Below are 23,121 nucleotides of genomic sequence, written 5' to 3' on the forward strand. Positions count from 1 at the left end.
AGCTCCCAAATGCTTGGGTAGAGATAGCCCATGATAACCTCCATTTGTCTTCCATTGGCAAGTCCCCCTTTGACTGCCAAAAGAGATTCCAGGCACCACTTTTCCTTGACCAAATAATTGACATGGGAGTGCTGAACAACTGGTCCAGTGCTACAAGCGACATGGAGACGAGCCAGGACTTCTCTGCTGCACACTCAGGAAACAAACCCAGTGTTCCTGTTTCCCAGCTCAAGCCAATGTCTTCCATCCCCTTTGCTCCAGTCACCTGGTGCCTGGTCTACTCTGCACAGTGCCTCCTGGTATCTCACCGGGTACGGGACAGTGTCCAGTATCTTGCGGCTTGGGAGTGGTATGACCCAGAAGAACATTCTCGAGTTCCGGCCCATGAAATCCCAGACAGTCTCTCATCCAGAACCTCTGGCAGGCACAGGTCTCTGGCACTCGGAACTGTGCCGAGGGAGGGGGGGCCGTTGCACAACCGTGGACTCTGCCACGGAGTCTGGGTGCCCTCATAGGTGGGCAGCCGAACGGGGTCAGCAATCACACTCGTGAGAATGCACATTCCAGCCAATTAGTGTTTCACTGTGATTGTATTTCACTTCCTTCCTTTCACGTCTGTCTTGTTGAGTCTTGACCAAAGCACAGCGACATTTCCTGCTTACCCTAGTCCAGGAACGATCACAATTTCTAAGTGGAATTTATTTAGTATTAAGTTACTGCTTCTGAGTCATAGCATCAGCGTTAGCTTTTAGTTTGAGTTTGACAGTCTAGTTAACTGTACTGCTGGCCTAAAATTTATTATTTTCCTTCTGTTCTGCAGAAATCTTGTTAAAACCCAGTGAATTGTTCAACCCGCTTCAGTGTCTCTCCCTCTGCACTTGGGCCATCACCAAACACCCTGTCACTATTAGTAAACTGAAGGAGGGAGCAAGGGCGAGGTATTTAACTTTACCAGTGACGTGAGAATAGGTGGAATGGCATGTTGTGAGGAGCATATTTGGACTCTACAACAAGATATAGATAGATTGAGTAAGTGAGAGAAAATTTGGCACTTTGGATTTAAAATAGGCAACATTGAGGTCAAACACATCGGTCGGAGGGAGCTACAGGCAGGCTGACGGGGAGAGACTGCAGATAAGTGAAGTACAGAGGAACAATAATAAACCAATTCCAGTTCTAATTCCAAATGAGTGTATAACAGTGCACCTTTGGTTCAATGGCAGAATCATTGTTAAATCCAGGAGTTGCCCGAGAAATGCATGTTCACAGATAATTGTCACAAATACATGCTGGGATTTGTGGTTTAATTTACCCTGGTGAGCAATCTGACCACAATTAGGTGTCGAGATGTGTAGCCCTCAGATGTGACAAGGGGACTCCCTTGTGGCTCATATTGGATATTTATGTCCATATGGTCTCTATCAGCTGGTGTTACTGGAAGGAAAAGATGTGTGCGGAGGCACCTGCTCTCTGATTTCCCTCAAGTACTTCTGAAATCTTCTTTTCATCTATATTGAGAGATCCCGATGAGTTCTCTGCTCCAGAGAGGGAGAAGGCAGACAATATGGTAGTGTGGTAGTTAGCATAACATTGTACAGCGCCATCTGTAAGATCGGGGTTCAATTACCTCTCCGGTTGTACATTCTCCCTGTCCACTGCCGCAGACTGGAGTGTTCCAAAACTGGCCAGCTCATCACAGCCACCAGCCCACCCACCATCAAGGTTATGTATACAGAAAGATGCCAGAAAAGGGCCAGTAACATCATTAAGGATCCCACCCACCCTGGACATGGGCTGTTTATCCCCCTGCCATCAGGGAGAAGACTACATAGCATCCATGCCAGAACAACTAAACTGAAAACTAAACTACTTTCCCCAAGCAGTAAGGATGATTAATACCTCCACCTACACCCCAACCACCATAACTTTATCATTTCCTGTCAATCGCTTTATGTACAGACACTCCTGTGCCTAGCATCACTCTATGGACATACAATCAATCTACGTACACAGTATAAGCTATCTTATGCATTTATATTTGTTGTGTTTTATATCATTATTATGTTCTTTATCTTATTGTGTTTTTTTGCGCTGCATCAGAGCCAGAGTAACATTTACTTTGTTCTGCTTTACACTTGTGTACTGGAAATGGCATTAACCAATCCTGAATTTCTGGGTACTCCGGTTTCCTCTCACAGTCTAAAGATATATAAGTTAGTTATGGTCATACTCTGTTGCTGCTGGAAACAAGGCAACGTTTGTGGGCTGCCCTCAGCACATTGTTGGACCGTGTTAATCTTTGATGCAAAACAACACGCTTTGCTGTTTGTTTCAATGTACATGTGACAAATAAAGCTTATCTTTGGATGTCTTTGAATCTCTGAAGAAGCAGGGATCACATATGGAAAATCTGGGTAGGGAGGGTGGTTATTGACAAGATGTCAGGTGCACCCACGGAGATGAGGAAATATCAGGAGAGTGGAGAGAGATGGTCTTTCATGTTACCAAAATAGCTCGGAGTTTTTATGACCTCCTTTGAGTTATGATTCCCACAAATAATCCAACCATTAGACTGTATGCTTGCAAGGAATGATCCCGCAAAAGCCAATAGGTGTTGTGTTGCTGGTTCACCATCAGCAACATTGAAAGGACACAATACTTCACAATCAAACTAATGTGAGTTCAAAGCAAGTTTGCATTAGAATTGTGTTTAGGATCAAACACTTTGCTCTGAGGAAGATTTGTCTAGATTAGAGTACAGAACATAGAACAGTGCAACATGGGAGTGGAGGTGGAGAGAAAGGCCCTTCAGCCCACAAAGTTTGTTCTGACCATATTGCCAATTTAAACAAATCTCCTCTGCCTGTACATAGTCTATTTTCCATTGCCTGCCTCGTGGACGTTGCTACCTGTGGTAAACCATGTATATCTGTCTGGACACGTCCCTCTGCTGACCGCTCCTGTGGCTCCTCCCACAGACCCCTGGATAAAGGTGATTGTGTCTCTGCTCCTCCCTCAGTCATCCAGCATGGACGTGCTCCGTTTTACTGCTAATAAAAGCCTTTCAGTATTTACTCTAATTTCAGTCTTTTGGAGTTATTGATAGTGCATCACTACCATATCTGCATCCGCCATTTCCCCGGTAGTGGTACCCGGCCAACTCTCACTCCTCAACTCGCAACTCTCTGTACAAACAAAATCATTTAAACCTTACTCCTCTCACCGTCGTCCTCTAGTACTTGACATTTCCATAATGCAAAACAAACTGTGAGGAATAACTAAACAGGTCCACATATTGATAGGGCTGAAGACTGTAGGCCAGAGGAGAGCCTATGGAGCAGAAAGATAAGCACAGACCAGATGGGCCAAACAGCCTGATCCGTCGACTGTACTTTTTTTTTCCATAAATGCTGCCTGGCCTGCTGAGTTCCTCCAGCATTTTGTGTGCCTTATTCTGTGTTGGAAACTCAATACAATAGAAGCTCATATGCACAAATATTGGTAGTCCAAAAGTTTAATAAATCTCTTTGTATTTATTTGCTTGCAATGCATAATATTACATTCAAAATAACATTTCAAATTTCATAATGTGCACCAAAAAAACCTCACTGATTGAAATCTATCCATTACTGTTTGGTCCCAAGGAACTCAGATGGGAGATTCTACTTTGTAATTCTGTGTTTATATGAAGATTTTTTTTTCAGTCAAAGCAGCGTTTTGAGGCTAAGGTGAATCTTTACTTTCATCATAGAACCTTGGCACAGAAGGAGGCAATTTAACACATTGCATCTGTATCTGTGAATTGAACTTCTATTTTAATAGTTGAAAGAAGGTTTAACAAACTATGTAATACCCTCGAGTATTCTTGCAGATGTCACATCATGACTTTTTCTCTTTAATATAGGCACTACGGAAGATTCTGTTTGGGACAACATTTCAAGTTTTCAATTACGAATGGAGGAAATCTCACTTCAGATTCCGAGACCCTAATTCTGACTTGTCCTATGCTTTGGAGGCCGAGAGGGTCAGTGCCAAAAAATACTTCTTTCCACTCAAGGCACGGTTTCTGAATCTTGATATCTGGCTCTTGGGAAAAATCTGCCACCTATTGAGCAGACTGTATGGTCTGTCTTTCAGCTCTACACCTGAGCATTGACTGGTGTCCTGGCTGGTTAATATATTAAAGATGGCAATTTTTTAATCCATGGTTAGATGTTCAGACATTTATTGTGCATGAGAATCTGATTCACAAGGCCAGCTTGTTGGAAAATCACCCCGTCCCCCATCTCCATCAGAGCAGTTCCCAACTTGTTGTGTGAGAGAAAGCTCAAAGGACTGTTCAGAGCTCTGAGCCGGCTCTGCTGTTTAATGACTGACCTGTACCTTAATCTTGTTCACCTACCTTAGTATCTACAGCCAAGGAAAAACTTCTCTGTCTTTAGATTGCATCTATGTACTTTCCCCTCATGTGAAAACGAAACATCTTGATGTCCACTCCAAATATTCGAGCTCTAATTTTAAGATGGCACATTCTTCATCAAAGGAAGCAGTTCCCTGATGTTTATTCAATGAATCCTTTTTTATAATTTTAAGTACTTGACCAGATCATCCTGGTTCTCTTTGCTTGTGTCATAGAATATTGAACAAGAGTTCACAAGTTCAAAGTAAATTTAATACCAAAGTACATATAGGCCACCATATTCTTGCAGGCATACTCAATAAATCCATGATAGAATAATAACCATAATAGAATTAATGAAAGACCGCACCAACTTGGGCGTTCAACCCATGTGCAAAAGACAACAAACTGTGCAAGTACAAAATGAAAGAATTAATAATAAATAAATAAGCAATAAATATCGAGTTCATGAGAATAAATATCGAGCCTTTGAAAGTGAGTACCAAAGTTGTGGGAACACTTCAATGAAGGGGCAAGTGAAGTTTTTCCCTGTGGTTCAAGGGCTGATGGTTGAGGGGTAAAATAACTGTTCCTGAAACTGGTAGTGTGAGTCCTGAGGTTCTTATACCTTTTTCCTGACGGCAGCAGTGAAAAGAGGGCATGTCCTGGGTTTTGGGGGTGCCTGATGATGGAGTTTCTGCGACAACACAGATGTGCTCAATGACGGGGAGGGCATTACCTGTGATGGACTGGGTATTATCCACTACTTCTTGTAGGATTTTCCATTTAAGGGCATGGGTGTTCCCATACCAGGCAGCGATGCAACCAATTAATATTCTCTCCACTACACATCTATAGAAGTTTGTCAAAGTGTTCAATGCACCCACCACTCTCAGTGTTAAGAACCTACTTCTGATATCCCCCCCTAAACTTTCTCCACTAACCTTAAAAGGGTGTTCTCTGATATTTGCCATTTTGCCCTGGGAAAAAAAGTCACTACCTTTACCTCTTATCATCTGATTCACCTATGTCAACATAGAACTTTGAATTTTGAAAATGTTAAAACAGTAATGGTAATGACTGTAAAGAATTGAAAGTCATTGAATGGTGGTTGTATATAATTTTATTTTTGAATAAAGTATATTTTGTTTAATAAAAAAGCATAGAACATAGAATATTACAGCTCATTACAGGCCCTTCAGCCCACAATGTTGTGCTGACCTTCAAGACCTGCATCCCATATAACCCCCCACCTTAAATTCCTCCATATACCTGTCCAGTAGTCTCTTAAACTTCACTAGTGTATCTGCCTCCACCACTGACTCAGGCAGTGCATTCCACACACCAACCACTCTCTGAGTGAAAAACCTTCCTCTAATATCCCCCTTGAACTTCCCTCCCCTTACCTTAAAGCCATGTCCTTTTGTACTGAGCAGTGGTGCCCTGGGGAAGAGGTGCTGGCTGTTCCCTCTGTCTATTCCTCTTAATGTCTTGTATACCTCTATCATGTCTCCTCTCATCCTCCTCCTCTCCAAAGAGTAAAGTCCTAGCTCCCTTAATCTCTGATCATAATGCATACTCTCTAGACCAGGCAGCATCCTGGTAAGTCTCCTCTGTACCCTTTCCAATGCTTCCACATCCTTCCTATAGTGAGGCGACCAGAACAGGACACAGTGCTCCAAGTGTGGCCTAACTAGAGTTTTATAGAGCTGTATCTATCCTAGAGCTGCATCTGTCCTGGAGAGTTGAATACAGGCTCTTTAGAGCTACCTTATAATAAAATATTGAGCGAGCTCGGGCTTTTCTCTTTGCAACAAAGGAGGATGAGAGGTGACTTGATAGAGGTGAACAAAATGTTAAGAGACACAAATAGAGTGGACAGCTAGAGACTCTTTCCTTGGGAGGAAATGGTTAATATGAGGGGGCATAAGTTGAAGTTGTTTGGAGGAAAGCACGTGTGCACACCTTAGAGGGAATATTGCTTCTACCCTCCATTGCTCCAGAGTGAAAAGCCCTGGCTCACTCAGCCTATCACCTCTGGATCTTAAAGAGTGAGGGAATGATACCAGTGTGACTGCTCAGTTAGGGGTTGGCATAGCTAAATTGGGCTGCGTGGGCTCTTTCTGTTCTGTATTGTTCTACCACCCTATCCAGATGGGCTGAAGGGCCTGGTTCTGTGCTGTAGTGTTGTTTTACCCTATCTGGAAGGGTTGAAGAGTGTGTTGATGTGCTATAGTGCTCTATGGGACATAGTAATTCAATGCTTCCATAACTCAATGTAGTCCTTGGAATCCATAGTGCTACCGGCAGGCTCTTGATCTAGCAATGAAATAGAAATGGTAATTTCTTGATCAGATTGGATCAGCTTTTTATTTATCACATGTATATTAAAATGTACAGTGAAAAGTATCACAAACAAGAGAAAATCTGCTGATGCTGGAAATCCAAGAAACACACACAAGATGCTGGAGGAACTCAGCAACCCATGTGGGATCTATGGAAAAGAGTAAGCAGTCGACATTTTGGGCTGAGACCCTGCGAAACCCTGCATCAGGAGTCAACTTGCAGTGAAACGCATCATTGACATCAAATCAGTAAAGATTTTGCCGGAGCAGCCAGCAAGTGTCGCCACAAGCTAACATGCCTACAACTCACTAACCCGAACCTGTACATCACTGGGATGTACCCAGTTCCCAGAAGTTCCCAGAGGGAGCCTATGCAGGGAAAACGTACAGGTTCCATACAGACAGCGGAGGGAATTAAACCATGAGCTTACAGAGGGTGCTGTAACCGCTGCACTACCATTCCACCCCAATCCGTAAAGGTCAGAATGCTGGTGACCCAGATGTCATTGTGTATGAAAGCACCTGCTGTCTTTCTGAGATATAAACGTTGTAGTGTGGAAGGTGCCATTTGATACTGAGTCTTTAAAATACTGGATCTTACAAGTCTAATAGAGACCATACAACAAGGTGGAATACATCTTTGAAGCATTGCACTTCAAGTGTTTCTAAAAGGACCAATAGCATTTCAATATAGTAAATAATTGCAATAGTTTTGGTTGACATGTTTTGATAAATTCGTTCTTTTCCCAGGGTGGTACAAGATGTATCCAGATGGCTGTCCAAACATACATCCTTAAACACTTACTGTTCACAGGAAATAGTGAAGTGGAAGACCCCAATGGTAAATGGTAAGAATGTCTTCTCACCTTGACTGTAAATAATCCTGACATCTTGTTGATTATTTTTGATGCTTCCATCACTCTTGGGGCACTGAACCGTTGGTAAATCTCAGGGAAGAGTGGGAGTCCACTAGACAGAGCAACAGTGGAGAGGATGCGATTTATAGCAGGGAAATTTAGGACCAGTGGGCGCATCCTCAGAATAGAAGGAAGAATGGAGATGAGGAGGAATTTGTTTAGCCAGAGGGTGATGTATCTGTGGAATTTATTGCCACTAATGACCATGGAGGCCAAGTCATTGGATATATATAAAGTGGAGTTTGTTAGGTTCTTGATTAACAAGGGCTTCAGTACTTATGAGGAAACGGCAGAAGAATGGGGTTGAGAGGGATAATAAACCAGCCATGCAGGATTGTGGGGATCAATTTGATGGGCTGAATAGACTAATTCTACTCCTTTGTCTTGTGGTTTTATGGAATGTGAAAGGAAACTAGAGCACCCAGAGGAAGCCCACGTCGTCACGGGGAGAATGTACAAACTCCTGAGAGATGGCGGTGGAAATTGAACTCTGATTGGTGACCTCTGGCGGTGCAAAGCAATTGCACTAACCGTTACGCCTCGGTGCTGCCTTTCATATACCTTTGAGTGATGCCTCCCACCTTCTGCATTTGCCCGCAGCCTGCTGGAGGTCAGCCAAAAAAACCAAGGGAAAGCATTGGCAGCTGCACTGTCCGACATTCTGTGGACAGCAGGGGAAGGTGCCCAGAGTTTTGTTTGCCTGGTAACCACAGAATGCCATATCGCTCCTGCCATCAATTACAAATTTGACAGTTACACAGAACAGGTAAGACATAGCGCAATTGTAATGAGGAATTGCTATTTATTGTCACATGCACCAAGGTACAGTGAAAAACTTTTAATGTGCATGTCATCTAGATAGATAGATCATAAATAACTGCATTGGGGTAGTACAAAAGCAGGAGAAAACAGAATGCCAAATATACTGTTAGAGTTACAGAGAAAGTCCAGTGCAGGCAGATGAGTAAAGTGCAAGGGCCATGACTGGAAGATCAAGTGTTAATTTTAATTATAGTATATAAACGGACAGTGTCTCTGAACAGGAGCTGTCCCTGACATAGCGATGCTCCGGTTTCCTCCTACATTCCAAGGGCGTAAATTATACGCAAGTTATTTTGATGCCAGAAGCATGGTGACACTGGTTGTTCCCAGCAAACGCCCTTGGACTGAGTTGGTAGTTGACACAAATGATTCATTGTTTCGATGTACATGTGATATAAAAAAAGTTAATCTAATCTAATCTGATCTAAATGTCCTTAGCCCTTTGAGGAAGTAGAAGCATACGAGTGCTTTCTTGGACATAGCAACTATATGGCTAGAACTGAACAAATTGTTGGTGTTATTTGCATCCTGAAATTTGAAGCTCTCAGCCATCTCCAACTCAACAGTATTGATACAGTCATGACATTTAAAACTTTGACAAATTTCTATAGATGTGTAGTGGAGGCTATATTGACTGGCTGCATGACAGCCTGGTCTGGAAACACCAATGCCCTTGATTGGAAAAGCCTGCAAAAAGTATGGATATGGCCCAGTCCATCACGGGTAAAGCCCTCCCCACCAGTGAGCACATCTACACAAAGTGTTGTCACAAGAAACCAACATCCTTCCTCAGTGACCCCACCACCCAAATCATGCTCTCTTCTCACTGCTGCCATCAGGAAGAAGGTACAGGAGCCTCAAGACTCACACTACCAGGTTCAGGAACAGTTATTGACCCTCAACCATCAGGCTCCTGAATCACAGGGGATAAATTCACCAGCCCCATCATGGAAATTTTCATACAACATAATTCTTCATCTCATGTTCTTAATATTATTTGCTTAATTATTTTTTTTCTTTTTGTATTTGCACAGTTTATTGTCTTTTGCACATTGGTTGAACTCCCAAGTTGGTGCAGTTGAACCTATTACAGTCATTATTCAATTATCGATTTATTGAGTATGATTATAAATAAATTAATCTTGGGGTTGTATATGGTGACATACAGATATGTACTCTGATAATAAATTTACTTTGAGCTTTGATTTAATTTAATTTGTATGTGATATCTTAACTCCTGGAAGAGGAATCTGTCTCTGTTTGCTGGTGTAAGAGAGTAATGCTGGAGAGTTACAATGACCTCCTGTATCCACGCAGTCAACATGCAGAGGAAGAGTACAGTTTGTGCTGTATACTCTAACACATAGTAGTGAGCTGTTAGCTGTGGACGTTAGTACACTGGTTTCTTTAGAACATAGAACAGCACAACAATCTAAGATTGATCTTAGGGTAGCTTAAAAGTTTGGCACAACTTTTAACCCACTCGATCAATCTAACCCTTCCCTCCCACATAGCCGTCCATTTTTCTATCAAACACATACCTATCTAAGAGTCTCTTAAATATCCCTAATATAATATATATGTCACAGGATAAGGTAGCTGATGTCATAGCACAGTTAGAGATTGGCAGGTATGACATTGTGGGCATTGCTGAGTCATGTCTGAAAGAAGATCATAGTTGGGAGCTTAACGTCCAAGGATACACATCCTATTGAAAGGACAGACAGGTAGGCAGAGGGGGTGGCATAGCTCTCTTGGTAAAAAATGAAATTTTAAAAAATGGAAGGGGTTGAGAGGGAAAATGAGTCAGCTATGATAGAATGGTGGAGCAGACTTGACAGGCCAAATGGCCTAATTCTGCCACTATGTCTCGCGGTCTTATGAAATGTGTCTGCGTCTACCACTACCCCTGGCAACACATTACACACACCTACCACACTCTGAGTAAAATACCCACCTCTGGATTTTCCTCCACTCACACTAAAATTATGCATCTCCATTTCCACCCTAGGAATGTTGCTGGCTGTCCACTCTATCTATGCCTCTTATCATCTTATATGACTAATGTAAAATTAATCCTTGATGGTGAATGTGGACATGGGGGATGAAAGGTCCTGCCTCTGTGCTGTCTGACTCAATGACAGGGAGTTAACCTGCTTGAGGAATGCACTGGCACTGGTAGAAGCAGAGGCAAATTCAAATGTGTTCTTCAAAAGCGAACTGAATAAGTATCTGAAAGGAAGTGGTCTGCAGGGCAGTGCGGGGAGGGAGGTGGAATGGAATTCACTGCATTGCTCTCACACAGATCTCTCACAGACACAACAGGTCAAATGATCCAAAGATTGAAGGTAAAGTTTAGCTTTATTTGTCAGCTCCTCCAAGAGGACTACAACCTTGTCGTAGGGATGGAGGCGTGTGTGCCTCAATAACACAGAGAGATATGGGCCTTGTGCTTTGACTCATGGTAGGTTCACCCAGGCCAAACAGGCCAAAGAGAAGAGTGGCCCAAGGGTCCTCCAGGTCCGGGGGTTCAGCTCAGGGCTGTCAACCCTGACTGGTCAAAAAAATTATTTTGGAAACAGCTTTGAAGAATCCTTCTATTTCTGCGTGCAATGGTACGGACAGACAGAGATGGAGGACCCTAAACGCCAGCGGCGTAGTGGGCAGTAACATTCTTTGTCCAACATATATATGAAAACACACAGTGAAATGCTTCAATGACAAATGCGGTCAAGTATGTGCTGAGGGCAGCCTGTAAGTATTGCCAAATTTCCCACACCAACACAGCTTACCAACCCATACATCTTTGGAATGTGGGAGGAATTCGCAGGATCGGGGGAAACCCCCACTTCCAGGTTGCTTAGCCTTCTAAGGAAGTAGAGGCACATGATTTCTTTCTCGGACCGATGTGTTTCATTGACCATAGCATCTATGTGGCCGGAAGAGTACAAATTGTACAAACTCCTTACAGAAAGCAGTGGGAATTGAACTGATCGCTGGCACTGTAATAGCACCACCCTTCCCTGCTGAAATAGTCTGTGACTTAGCAATTTTGGCACTAAAACCTGGGGCACGTTTGAGTTAAGATGTAGATCAGCAGTGGCAGGAGAGAGCCCAGCAATCTGATCTGTGCTTGCAGAACATTTAAATCTGGCAATCTCTTTGCACATAAAAATCCCATCCAATGCAACACTTCACTGATTCCCAACCAAAGGGAAATATTCCATCCACAATCTTGATAGGCAGCCGACTTTTAAATTGCAGAATTCTAATAACAAAATAAAGCCTGCAAACTTGGAGCATGCTGACTGTGATTTGCCTCTTTCAAAGTCAACAAATTAAACTGTAAGTGAACAATAATTCTGTCACATTGGGCAAATAGATGTGTTTATTTTCCCCACGAGCACAGGACCACAGGGAATATTTCATGTGCTTTATTAAATTTCTCAATGATGCCAGAAGTGTAGATTAATCTGTTTCTACTTGACCTGTAATCAAAATGCATTTCCAGGAGAATAATTTATTTGAATTCACAGTTGACATGTCAGACACCATTACACACTCAGTGGCCACTTTATTATGTACCTCCTATACCTAATAAAATGGCCACTGAGTGTACATTCATGGTGTTCTCCCGTATAGCCCATCCACTTCAAGGTTTGGTGTCTTGTGTGTTCAAAGATGCTATTTTCGCACCACTGTTTTAACGTGTGGTTAATTGAGTTACTGTCGCCTTCCTGTCAGCTTGAACTAGTCTGTCCATTCTCCTCTGACCTCTCTCATTAACAAGGCGTTTTCACCCACAGAACTGTGCTCACTACATGTCCTTTTGTTTTTTCACACCATTCTTTGTAAACGCTAGTGACTGTTGTGCATGAAAATCCCAGGAGATCAATAGTTTCTGAGATACTCAAGCCGCCCCATCTGAAACCAATGTGGGCAAAGTCACTTGGATCACATTTCTTCCACATTCTGATGTTTGGTTTGAACAACAGCTGAACCTCTTGACCATGTCTGCATGCTTTTATGCATTGAGTTGCTGCCTAATGATTGGCTGATTAGATATATGCATTTATGAGCAGGTGTACAGGTACATCTAATAGGCCACTAAGCACACACATGGTGACTAATATCAATGACGTGGAGCATATAGAAATAAGTAAAAGCCAGAGAGGTAAGTGAATTACAAAGAGTAGCTGAGTACATTTCCAAACATCAGTGCACCGAGTTAGTACAAAAGGAAGAACAATTAAAGTATGCAGAATAAGACCATGAGTCAAAGGAACAGAATTAGGCCATTCAGCCCATCGAGTCCACTCTGCAATTCCATCATGGTTGATTTATTATGCCTCTCAAGCCCATTCTCCTTTCTCCCCTTAACCTTTGAAGGCCTTAATAATCATGAACCTATTGACCTTTGATTTAAGTAACCCCAATGACTTGAATGAATTGCACAGATTTACCATTCTTTGGCTAATGAAATTCCTCCTCATCTCTGTTCTAAAGGGGCACCCTATTCTAAGGTCTTACCCTCTGGTCCTAGACTATAGAAAACATTTTCTCCACTTCCACACTTCTTCACAAACCTCAGTATCATGTTACAGTTACAGATACAGAAACAGGGAAAGCACAGTGCAGGTGGACAAATAATGTTCAAGGTCCTGACAAGGTAGAATGAGAGACATAATCGTACCAGAGGTTTATTCAAACTGTACTGTTTTTTTTAAAAATGTGAAAATTACACCAACCTCCTGGCAAATGTAATTCCTCAGTCAACTGCTTTCAAAAATGGTTTTTATTAAACTAATCTCTTTAACAAGTTGGTGAACCTAAATTTATTCCCTGTGACAATGTTTCTTTAATGTTAAAGTATTTTGTTGACATTGGAACCTGCTAGGATCAGGAGATGTTCTACACCTACACAGGTAGAGAAATAATAGTGAAAATGTAAGCTAAATGTTTTGTCCCCTTTGCCTGTCCTGAGTTTTAGAGCAATTGCATTCACCTCCATCCTTTGCCCATAACCACATAAGGTTCCCAGATCCTCAAAGACATCAATGATGCCATCTCAAGCATCTCATGGATCAACTGGTAACTGACCTAGTGTTGCTGCGACATCCCATTTCTCTGGTATTTCATCCACCTCTCAACAACTTTGTGGGTGGCAAGAGACCTTGGTGATAATCCTGCTCCCAGCAGCTTTTGCTAATTTACCCCTAGTGTCACGAGTCCTGCGGCTTGCTGGAGAGCATTGGGCTTGTCAGTTTCTTAAGCAGCTGTATTTACTAATTGTTGTCTTAACTAGACCTGTTAAGCACTTGTGCTTTCTGTTTAATCTCGACTGGCACGGGTTTCCCACATTTTACGATTATTTAAAGAGGACCCTCGTTTAGCACTGGAGCGGAGTCATTGCATTTGTATGGAATGATTTGTCTCGTGGTGTTGCTCACTCGTGCCTCTGACGCTCTGTTTGCATTCCTCTATAATCTCGTATTTCCTTCTCTACGTGGGAGTCTGCCACTGATCACTGTGACACCTAACTCCCTTCCAGGTTATCTGTAAATCAGTCACACCTTGTTCTCGTTTCTCCCCAGGTCCAGCTCTTTAACTTCACTGACAAAGCAAAGCTGCAGCAGTTTGTGACTGAGCACATACACTGTGTAAGTACAACAAAAATTTAACTGTTGGCATCTTGGTTGATGCTCTAGAACTCCACCATCTGCAAATCTCTTGTGGCTCCATGGTTCAGTGGGTAGCTTGCTGGAACCATTGAGTAGTACAATAGAAATAGGCCTTTTGGTTCCTCAGAGTGCCTTTACTTACCTCTTTTCGCAGATTATCCTCTCAATATTCCATTGCTGTGTTTTGGACTTTCTGGAGCACAAACTGGCAATGGTGCTTCTCCAGATTCAGATTCACTCATCACAAGTACATTACAGTAGCATAGCGGTTAGGACAACACTGTTACAGCTTGGGGCGTTTCGGAGTTTAGAGTCCAATTCCCAGAGATTGGTGAATCTGTGCAATTCTCTGTCCAATAAAGCAATGGAGGCTACCTCTGTAAATATTTAAGACAAGGTTGGATAGATTTTTTTGCAGAGTAGGGGAATTAAGGATTATGGGGAAAAGGCAGGCAGGTGGCGATGAGTCCGTGGCCAAATCAGCCCTGATCTTGTTGAATGGCGGAGCAGATTCGATGGGCCTGCTCCTGCTCCTAATTCTTATGTTCTTATTCTGGTCCCCTTCTATAAGGAGTCTCTCTATTGTCCTCACTGTGGAATTCATGGATTTTCTCCATTTTCCTCCCACAGTCAAAAGATATACCAGGTAAGTTAAGTGGTAAATCGCCCAGTGATCAGGTTAGGGTTAATCAGGTTTGTTGAGGAGGGTGGTTGCTTTGGTGGCAATGCTCAAAGGGGCTGGAAGGGCCTATTCTGCATTGTATGGCCAATAAATAAAATTAGACAGTGAAGTGCATTGTTTGTGGAAACAACCTGCACACTGAAGGATGAGCTGGGGCAGTCCGCAAGTGTTGCTGTACATTCCAGCGTTAACATAGCATGTCCACCATGCTGGGCAGAACAACAACAGAACACTGGGTAGCACAGTCACATAACGGTTAGCGTATCACTCCACAACACCAGTGACCCCGGTTCAATTCCTGATGCTGACTGTAAGGAGTTTGTACGTTCTCCCCCGTGGCCGCATGAATTGTTTCTGGGTGCTCCAGTGTCCTCCCACATCCCAAAGAGTAGGTTAACTAGTCACCTGGGTGTTTTTTGTGCAGCGTGGGCTCATTGGGCTGGAAGGGCCTGTTACCGCGATGGTAAATAAATAACAATAAATATACCAAGAAACAAAACGACAACAGCAAATCAAGTTCCATACTTCCCTCCCTCCCACCCACCCACGTACACGAGCTGTCCTGTTTCATGCATTGGAACAATGACTTCAGATTCTCCTGAGAGCTTGATGGTTGCTTTAGAAATGCTTTTATTATTGTGTTTCAATAAGCTGTCCAAGCCCTGAAGGCAATATTAAAAGTCGAGCTGCGATATTTGTAACAACAGCAGGTAATTTGACCCTAAAGTATTCTCTGCTTGCTATTTTACAGAAGACATGGAACTATTTAAATTAACTAAAAGCTTAATTATGGTAAATGCTCATCATCATCATTGTGTGCCATGTCATATGAAGTAGGCATCATGGTCTTCAGTCTGTCTTTGACCATGATTGTTCTCAGCAAATTTTTCTGCAGAAGTGGTTTGCCATTGCCTTCTGGGCAGTGTCTTTACAAAATGAGTGACCCCAGCCATGATCAATACTCTTCAGAGATTGTTTGCCTGACGTCAGTGGTTGCATAACCAGGACCTGTGATCTGCACCAGCTGCTCATATGACCATCCACCACCTGCTCCCATGATTTCATGTGGCCCTGATCGGTGGTGGGGTTGGGGGGGGGGGGGGGGGGTGCTAAGCAGATGTTACACCAGGGGGAGTTTCCATCGAACTCAATGTATAAATTTGCTGATGACACTGTGGCGACCCATTTCCTAGCACATCCGAACCGGCTCACAATTAGATAGCCTACGGGGGTTTGCGAGCACAGAGCTTTGGAGCCTCTGCGCCATGGGGGGCAGGTTGAGGGAGGCTTAAAAGTGAGGCTGAAGTTTTCGAATAAAGTTTTTTCCTTCGACTGCAGTTACCGACTCCGTGTCGTAATTTTAGCGCTGTGTGTAGCACACCGCTACAATTGATGACCCCGACGGTCCAAACGATTTTTGGACCAGAAATGACCGACGCCGCCTCTGTTCATGCGGTTTCGTTGAAACTGCCAGGTTTCTGGACACAGCGCCCGGACCTATGGTTCCAGCAAGCCGAAGCCCAATTCCACGTTCGCCAGATCACCTCAGAAGACACCCGCTACTACTACGTGGTGAGCTCCCTCGACCAGGACACAGCGGCCCAGGTCGCGGAGTTCGTACAGTCACCCCCGGCAGACGGCAAGTACACGGAATTCAAAGCCTTGCTCCTCAGGACTTTCGGACTCTCACGGCGCGAGCGGGCTCCCGTTTACTGCACCTGGATGGCTTGGGCGACAGACCTCCATCGGCTTTAATGAATGAGATGTTGTCTCTCGCCGACGGACACACACCCTGCCTCATGTTTGAGCAGGCATTCCTGGAGCAGCTGCCCGAGGACATACGCCTGCTGCTGTCCGATGCGGATTTCAGTGACCCCCGGAAGGTGGCAGCCCGGGCGGACTTGCTGTGGAACGCCAAAAAGGTGAGCGGGGCGTCCATCGCACAGATCTCCCAGCCCCGCTCCCGGCAGCAAACCAGTCCAGGCCCGGCCACAGAGCCCGCCAACCCCCGGCCCAATGAACACTGGTGCTTCTACCACCAGCAGAAGCAGAAGCCCGCCGTTGTCGCCCGCCCTGCAAGTTCCCGGGAAACGCCAGGGCCAGCCGCCGCTGATGGCTACGGCGGCTGGCCATCGGGATAGCCTCCTGTATGTGTGGGATAGAAGGTCGGGACGCCGGTTTTTGGTCGATACTGGGGCTGAGATCAGCGTTTTACCTCCGACGAGTTAAGACACCCGCAGCAGGGCACCGGGTCCCCCCCTGAGGGCCGTGAATGGCAGCACCGTAAGGACCTATGGCACCCGTCAGGTGCAGCTACAGTTCGGCTCCAGCCAGTTCACGTGGGACTTCACACTGGCCGCCGTAGCCCAACCGCTTCTGGATGACGATTTTTTGCGGGCTCACAGCCTGCTGGTTGACCTGCCCAGGAAGAGACTGGTACACGCCGAGACCTTTCAGATGTTCTCCCTGGGTGCAGCCCAGTTGCCAGCCCCTCACCTCGGCTCCATCACGCTGTCCGACAACGACTTCACCAGGGTCCTGGCGGAGTTCCCATCGGTTCTGGCACCGCAGTTCACAGCGGCCATGCCCAGGCACGGCGTACAACACCACATCCCGACCCAGGGACCACCCCTCCATGCCCGTGCTCGGCGGCTTCCCCCGGACAAGCTCCGACTGGCGAAGGAGGAGTTCCAGAGGATGGAGGAATTGGGGATCATCCGGCGGTCCGACAGCCCATGGGCCTCCCCCCTGCACATGGTGCCCAAAGCGACGGGGGGGCTGGAGACCGTACGGCGACTACCGCAGGCTGAACGAGGCTACCACACCGGACCGCTACCCTGTGCCGCACATTCAGGACTTTGCAGCAAACCTGCACGGCGCACGGATCTTCTCCAAGGTAGATCTCGTCCGGGGATACCATCAAATCCCGATGCATCCTGACGACATCCCCAAAACGGCTCTCATCACCCCTTTCGGCCTTTTCGAGTCCCTCCGCATGCCGTTCGGCCTGAAGAATGTCGCACAGACGTTCCAGCGGTTAATGGACGCGGTGGGACGGGACCTGGATTTCGCGTTCATCTATTTGGATGACATCCTCATAGCCAGCGGCAGTCGTCAGGAGCATCTGTCCCACCTCCGTCAACTCTGCGCCCGACTGAGTGAGTACGGTCTTACAATCAACCCCGCCAAATGCCAGTTCGGACTCGATACCATTGACTTCCTGGGCCACAGGATTACTAAAGACGGGGCAACCCCTCTGCCCGCTAAGGTAGATGCGGTCCGCCACTTCCCCCGACCCACCACGATCAAAGGCCTTCAGGAATTTGTAGGTATGGTCAATTTCTACCGCCGCTTCCTCCCTTCAGCTGCCCGGATCATGCGCCCCCTGTTCGCCCTGATGTCGGGTCCGAGCAAGAACATTACCTGGGACGAGGAGTCCGCCGCCGCTTTCGTTCAAACGAAGGAAGCTTTGGCGAATGCCGCAATGCTAGTACATCCCAGAATGGACACCCCTACCGCCCTCACAGTGGACTCATCAAACACGGCAGTCGGTGGGGTGCTGGAGCAGCTCATCGCAGGTCGCTGGCAACCCCTGGCGTTTTTCAGCAAACACCTGCGACCACCCGAGCTCAAGTACAGTGCTTTCGACCGGGAACTGTTGGCGCTCTACCTGGCAATCCGGCATTTCAGGTACTTCCTAGAAGGTCGGCCCTTCACCGCGTTCACGGACCACAAACCGCTTACCTTTGCGTTTACGAAAGCATCCGACCCCTGGTCGTCCCGCCAGCAACGCCACCTGTCCTACATCTCTGAATACACAACGGATGTCCGGCACGTCTCGGGTAAGGACAATGTCGTGGCGGATGCGCTCTCTCGCCCTACTGTTCATGCCCTTTCCCAAGGGGTAGACTTTGAGGCACTGGCAGAGGCGCAGCAGGCGGATGAGGAGATTCCGAGTTACAGAACCGCAGTCTCCGGTCTGCAGCTCCAGGACCTCCCCGTGGGCCCAGGTGAGAGGACCCTACTCTGTGGCGTCGCCACCGGCCAGCCCCGTCCCGTCGTCCCGACAGCATGGCGGCGCCGCGTTTTCGACTCCATTCATAACTTGGCGCATCCCTCCATCCGTACAACTGTCCGGATGGTTTCCAGCAGGTTCGTTTGGCACGGACTCCGCAAACAGGTCAGTGAATGGGCCAGAACGTGCATGCACTGCCAGACGGCCAAGGTGCAGCGGCACACCAAAGCCCCACCGCAGCAGTTCCATCCCGCTCACCGGCGTTTCGACCACATTCATGTGGATATCGTGGGCCCCCTGCCAGTGTCGCGCGGAGCGCGTTACCTCCTGACTATCGTGGACCGGTTCACAAGATGGCCAGAGGCGGTCCCGCTCACCGACACCACCTCCGAATCTTGCGCCCGAGCCCTGATCGCCACCTGGATATCTCGCTTTGGTGTCCCGGCCCACATTACCTCCAACAGAGGCGCCCAGTTCACCTCCAGCCTGTGGTCAGCTATGGCCAGCCTTTTGGGGACTCAGCTGCACCACACAACTGCCTACCACCCACAGTCGAACGGGCTAGTGGAGCGTTTCCACCGTCACCTGAAGTCGGCCCTCATGGCCCGCCTGCGAGGAGCCAACTGGGCGGACGAGCTTCCCTGGGTCCTACTCGGCATCCGCACAGCGCCCAAGGACGACCTGCACGCCTCGTCGGCCGAGTTGGTATACGGCGTGCCCCTGGTCGTCCCCGGGGAGTTCCTACCAGCCCCAAGGGGGCAAGAGGAAGAACCCGCAGCAGTCCTGGGCAGACTACGTGAGAAGCTCGGTAACCTGGCCCCCATACCCACTTCACAGCACGGGCGGCACCCGACCTGCGTACCCAAAGACCTACAGAACTGTAAGTTTGTGTTTGTACGAAGGGGCGGGCATCGGCCACCGCTGCAGCGGCCATTCGAGGGGCCATTTATGGTGCTCCGGAACAACGGGTCCACGTTCGTGCTGGACGTTGGGGGGAAAGAGGAGGTTTTCACGGTGGACCGCCTCAAACCGGCCCATGTGGACCTGGCGCAACCGGCCAAGTTTCCGGCGCCTCAGCGCAGAGGCCGACCTCCCAAGCAGGTTCTGGCCCAGACTGTGGACATTGGGGGGTGTATCGCCGGTTCTGGGGGGGGGTTATGTGGCGACCCATTTCCTAGCGTATCCGAACCGGCTCACAATTAGATAGCCTACGGGGGTTTGCGAGCACAGAGCTTTGGAGCCTCTGCGCCATGGGGGGCCGGTTGACAGAGGCTTAAAAGTGAGGCTGAAGTTTTCGAATAAAGTTTTTTCCTTCGACTGCAGTTACCGACTCCGTGTCGTAATTTTAGCGCTGTGTGTAGCATACCGCTACAACACCACAATTGTAGGCCGTATCTTGGGTAATGATGAGTCTGAATACAGAGAGGAAATTAAGAACCTGGTGGCATGGTGCGAAGACAATAATCTATCCCTCAATGTCAGCAAGACGAAGGAATTGGCTGTTGACTTCAGAAGGAGTAGTGGACCGCACAACCCCATCTACATCAGTGGTGCGCAGGTGGAACAGGTCAAAAGCTTTAAGTTCCTCGGGGTGAATTTCACAAATGACCTGACTTGGTCTAACCAAGCAGAGTCCACTGCCAAGAAGGCCCACCAGCGCCTTTACTTCCTGAGAAAGCTGAAGAAATTTGGCCTGTCCCCTAAAACCCTCACTAATTTTTATAGGTGCACCGTAGAAAGCATTCTCCTAGGGTGCATCACAACCTGGTACGGAAGTTGTCCTGTCCAAGACCGGAAGAAGCTGCAGAAGATCGTGAACGTAGCCCAGCACATCACACAAACCAATTTTCCATCTTTGGGATCACTTTACACCACACGCTGTCGGAGCAGTGCTGGCAGGATAATCAAGGACAAGACTCACCCAGCCAACACACTTTTTGTCCCACTTCCCTCTGGGAGAAAGTTCAGGAGCTTGAAGACTCATACGGCCAGATTTGGGAACGGCTTCTTTCCAACTGTGTTAAGACTGCTGAACAGATCCTGACCCGGATCTGGGCCGTACCTTCCAAATATCTGGACCTGACTTGCACTACCTTACTTACCCTTTTCTATTTTCTAATTATGATTTATAATTTAAATTCTTATTATATTTACTTCGATTTGTACTTCAGGGAGCACAAAGCGCAGAAACAAATATCACTGTGATAATTTACGCTCTAGTATCAATTGTTTGGTGACAATAAAGTAAAGTAAAGTTCCCCACCTGCAGTCCACAGATCACTTGCTTAATGGTATTGGGTTATGGCATTGTAAAGTTTGGGAACCCCTGTGCAACACCTTGGCCAAGGGTGACATGCAGAGGGAAGGAGAACTTCACACCTCCTTTGGTAGAGACGCATCTCGACCCCACCACCAAATAAATGCTGTAAGGATGAAAAATGAACAACTTTAGAACGTTTACTACAAACAATATTATAAACAAGAGAAAATCTGCAGATGCTGGTAGTCCAAGCATACACAAAAAATGCTGGGGGAGCCCAGCAGGCCAGGCAGCTTCTGGGGAAAAGAGTATAGTCAACATTTTGAGCCCAGACCCTTCATCAGGACTGGAGAAAAAAAGATGCGGAGTCACAGTTGGAAGAGTTAGAACATTATTATAATGTGTTTATGAAATTGTGAAGTTCATGTATGAATGTCAACTCACTTTTGACTTTCTTTGCGATTAGTTTCAAGGCGAAAGAAGTCATGGAGTCATTCTGTTCCTGTACAGTTTACTCTTCTCAAGGACTCTGGAAAAGTAAGGATTTGCCAATGTGGACTAATTCAAGCATGTTTTCTGCACTAAAGGATTAAATTGTTCGATCAAGAAATGGAGAAGAACAGGAAAAAGCACACTAGTTTATTACTGAATCCTTGTTGAAAGAGTAAATGTTTTTACCACTCCTGTGCCCGAAGATGTTAATTGAATCAGAATCAGGTTTATTTTCACTGACAACAAAAGTCATGAAATGTGTTGGTTTTTGGACCCTATACAGTTCAGGCTCAACAAATTACTGTATGTTACAATAAAAAGATAAAGAGTGCAAGGAGGAATGGCCAGGTAGTGTCCATGGGTTCATAGACCGTTCAGAAGTTTGATGGCAGTGGAGAAGAAGCCATTCCTAAAACTTTGAGTTTGTGTCTTCAACCTCCCATGCCTGATGGTAATAATGAGAAGAGAGCATGTCCTAGGTGGTGAGGCCCCTTAGTGATGGACACTGCCTTCTTGAAGGACCACCTTTGGGAGATGTCCTTGGTGGCCGGTTTGTACCTATGAAGGAAGTGAATGAGTCTGCAACCCTTTGAAGCTTTTTCCCATCCTGTGCATTGGTGCCTGCATACCAGACAGTGATGCAATCAGACAGGGCTCTACATGGTACTGTACATCAGTAGAAATTTGCTAGATTAGATTTGCTATGTAGATACCTGGAGATACACTGTAGGTAGAGTTTTCAGACATGGGACATTACATTCACAAGTGCTTTTAGGGTTTTCTTTCATTAATGGCCACAAACTGGTGGCAGTGGAGCAGGTGACATGTATACTTAATATAATCGTGATTTATTTTAACGTTTCCTCGCTATCAGTTAGAGGCAATGAATGTCTTCCTTAAAAAAGACACTAAAAAGAATGCACCACTAATTTTAAAATTCGCTGCTTCACAGTCTTAAGCAGTCTGATTGATGTAGCGAACATTGTACGGAGGAGGGAGCTTACTCTTTCCTGTGGAGGAGGCTTAATGAGCTGATGATGATTTTGTTCATTACAGGCTTCGTAAGGATATGGACCATACAACCTCTCATCTCCTGCAGCTAAGCCTGGGGAATTTCACTTGTCGGCAAGTAAGTATCAATATTTTAACACGCATATACTATTTATATCTCCCTATTTCATTGAAAAAGAGTCCACTCCTAAGGTCCAAACTGAGAAAAAGGCCTCTTGTATCCATCCAGTCAACATTTCCCACAATCCTGTGTGCCCAAATGAAGCAACATCAGCACAGATTTAGCCCCCCACCCCCCCCCCCCCCACCACATACTGGCTCGGGGACTGTCAGAGTAGCTGGACCCATTGAATATGGTCATGTAGCTATGACATGGAAACAGGACCTTTGGCCCACTGAGTGCATGCTAAGCAACACCCCTTCTTACAATCATTCCACCCAGCCTAATTTATTTGACCCCCCCCCATTCCCACCAGCACCCTAAACCCCTCGCTCAG

At 46.1% G+C, this 23,121-nt stretch overlaps 1 protein-coding gene and 1 long non-coding RNA gene across 11 annotated transcripts in view; one reads left to right on the plus strand and one right to left on the minus strand.

Moving 5' to 3' along the window:
- LOC132406876 (uncharacterized) overlaps positions 1-21,233 on the minus strand; it is a 50,407-nt gene extending 29,174 nt beyond the window's left edge. The window contains exon 1 of the long non-coding RNA XR_009516297.1: positions 21,125-21,233. This is a non-coding gene — a long non-coding RNA (uncharacterized LOC132406876). The remainder of the gene's footprint in view (positions 1-21,124) is intronic.
- mindy4b (MINDY family member 4B) overlaps positions 1-23,121 on the plus strand; it is a 79,953-nt gene that overhangs the window by 31,964 nt on the left and 24,868 nt on the right. For all 10 annotated transcript variants that reach the window (XM_059992888.1, XM_059992923.1, XM_059992930.1 and 7 more), the window contains 6 exons: positions 3,905-4,024; positions 7,495-7,592; positions 8,262-8,427; positions 14,078-14,143; positions 21,588-21,658; positions 22,670-22,742. In XM_059992888.1, the coding sequence (XP_059848871.1) occupies positions 3,905-4,024; positions 7,495-7,592; positions 8,262-8,427; positions 14,078-14,143; positions 21,588-21,658; positions 22,670-22,742 (594 nt within the window). The remainder of the gene's footprint in view (positions 1-3,904; positions 4,025-7,494; positions 7,593-8,261; positions 8,428-14,077; positions 14,144-21,587; positions 21,659-22,669; positions 22,743-23,121) is intronic.

This window comes from Hypanus sabinus, chromosome 2 (assembly GCF_030144855.1).
Source record: "Hypanus sabinus isolate sHypSab1 chromosome 2, sHypSab1.hap1, whole genome shotgun sequence".
Classification (NCBI taxonomy): domain Eukaryota; kingdom Metazoa; phylum Chordata; class Chondrichthyes; order Myliobatiformes; family Dasyatidae; genus Hypanus; species Hypanus sabinus.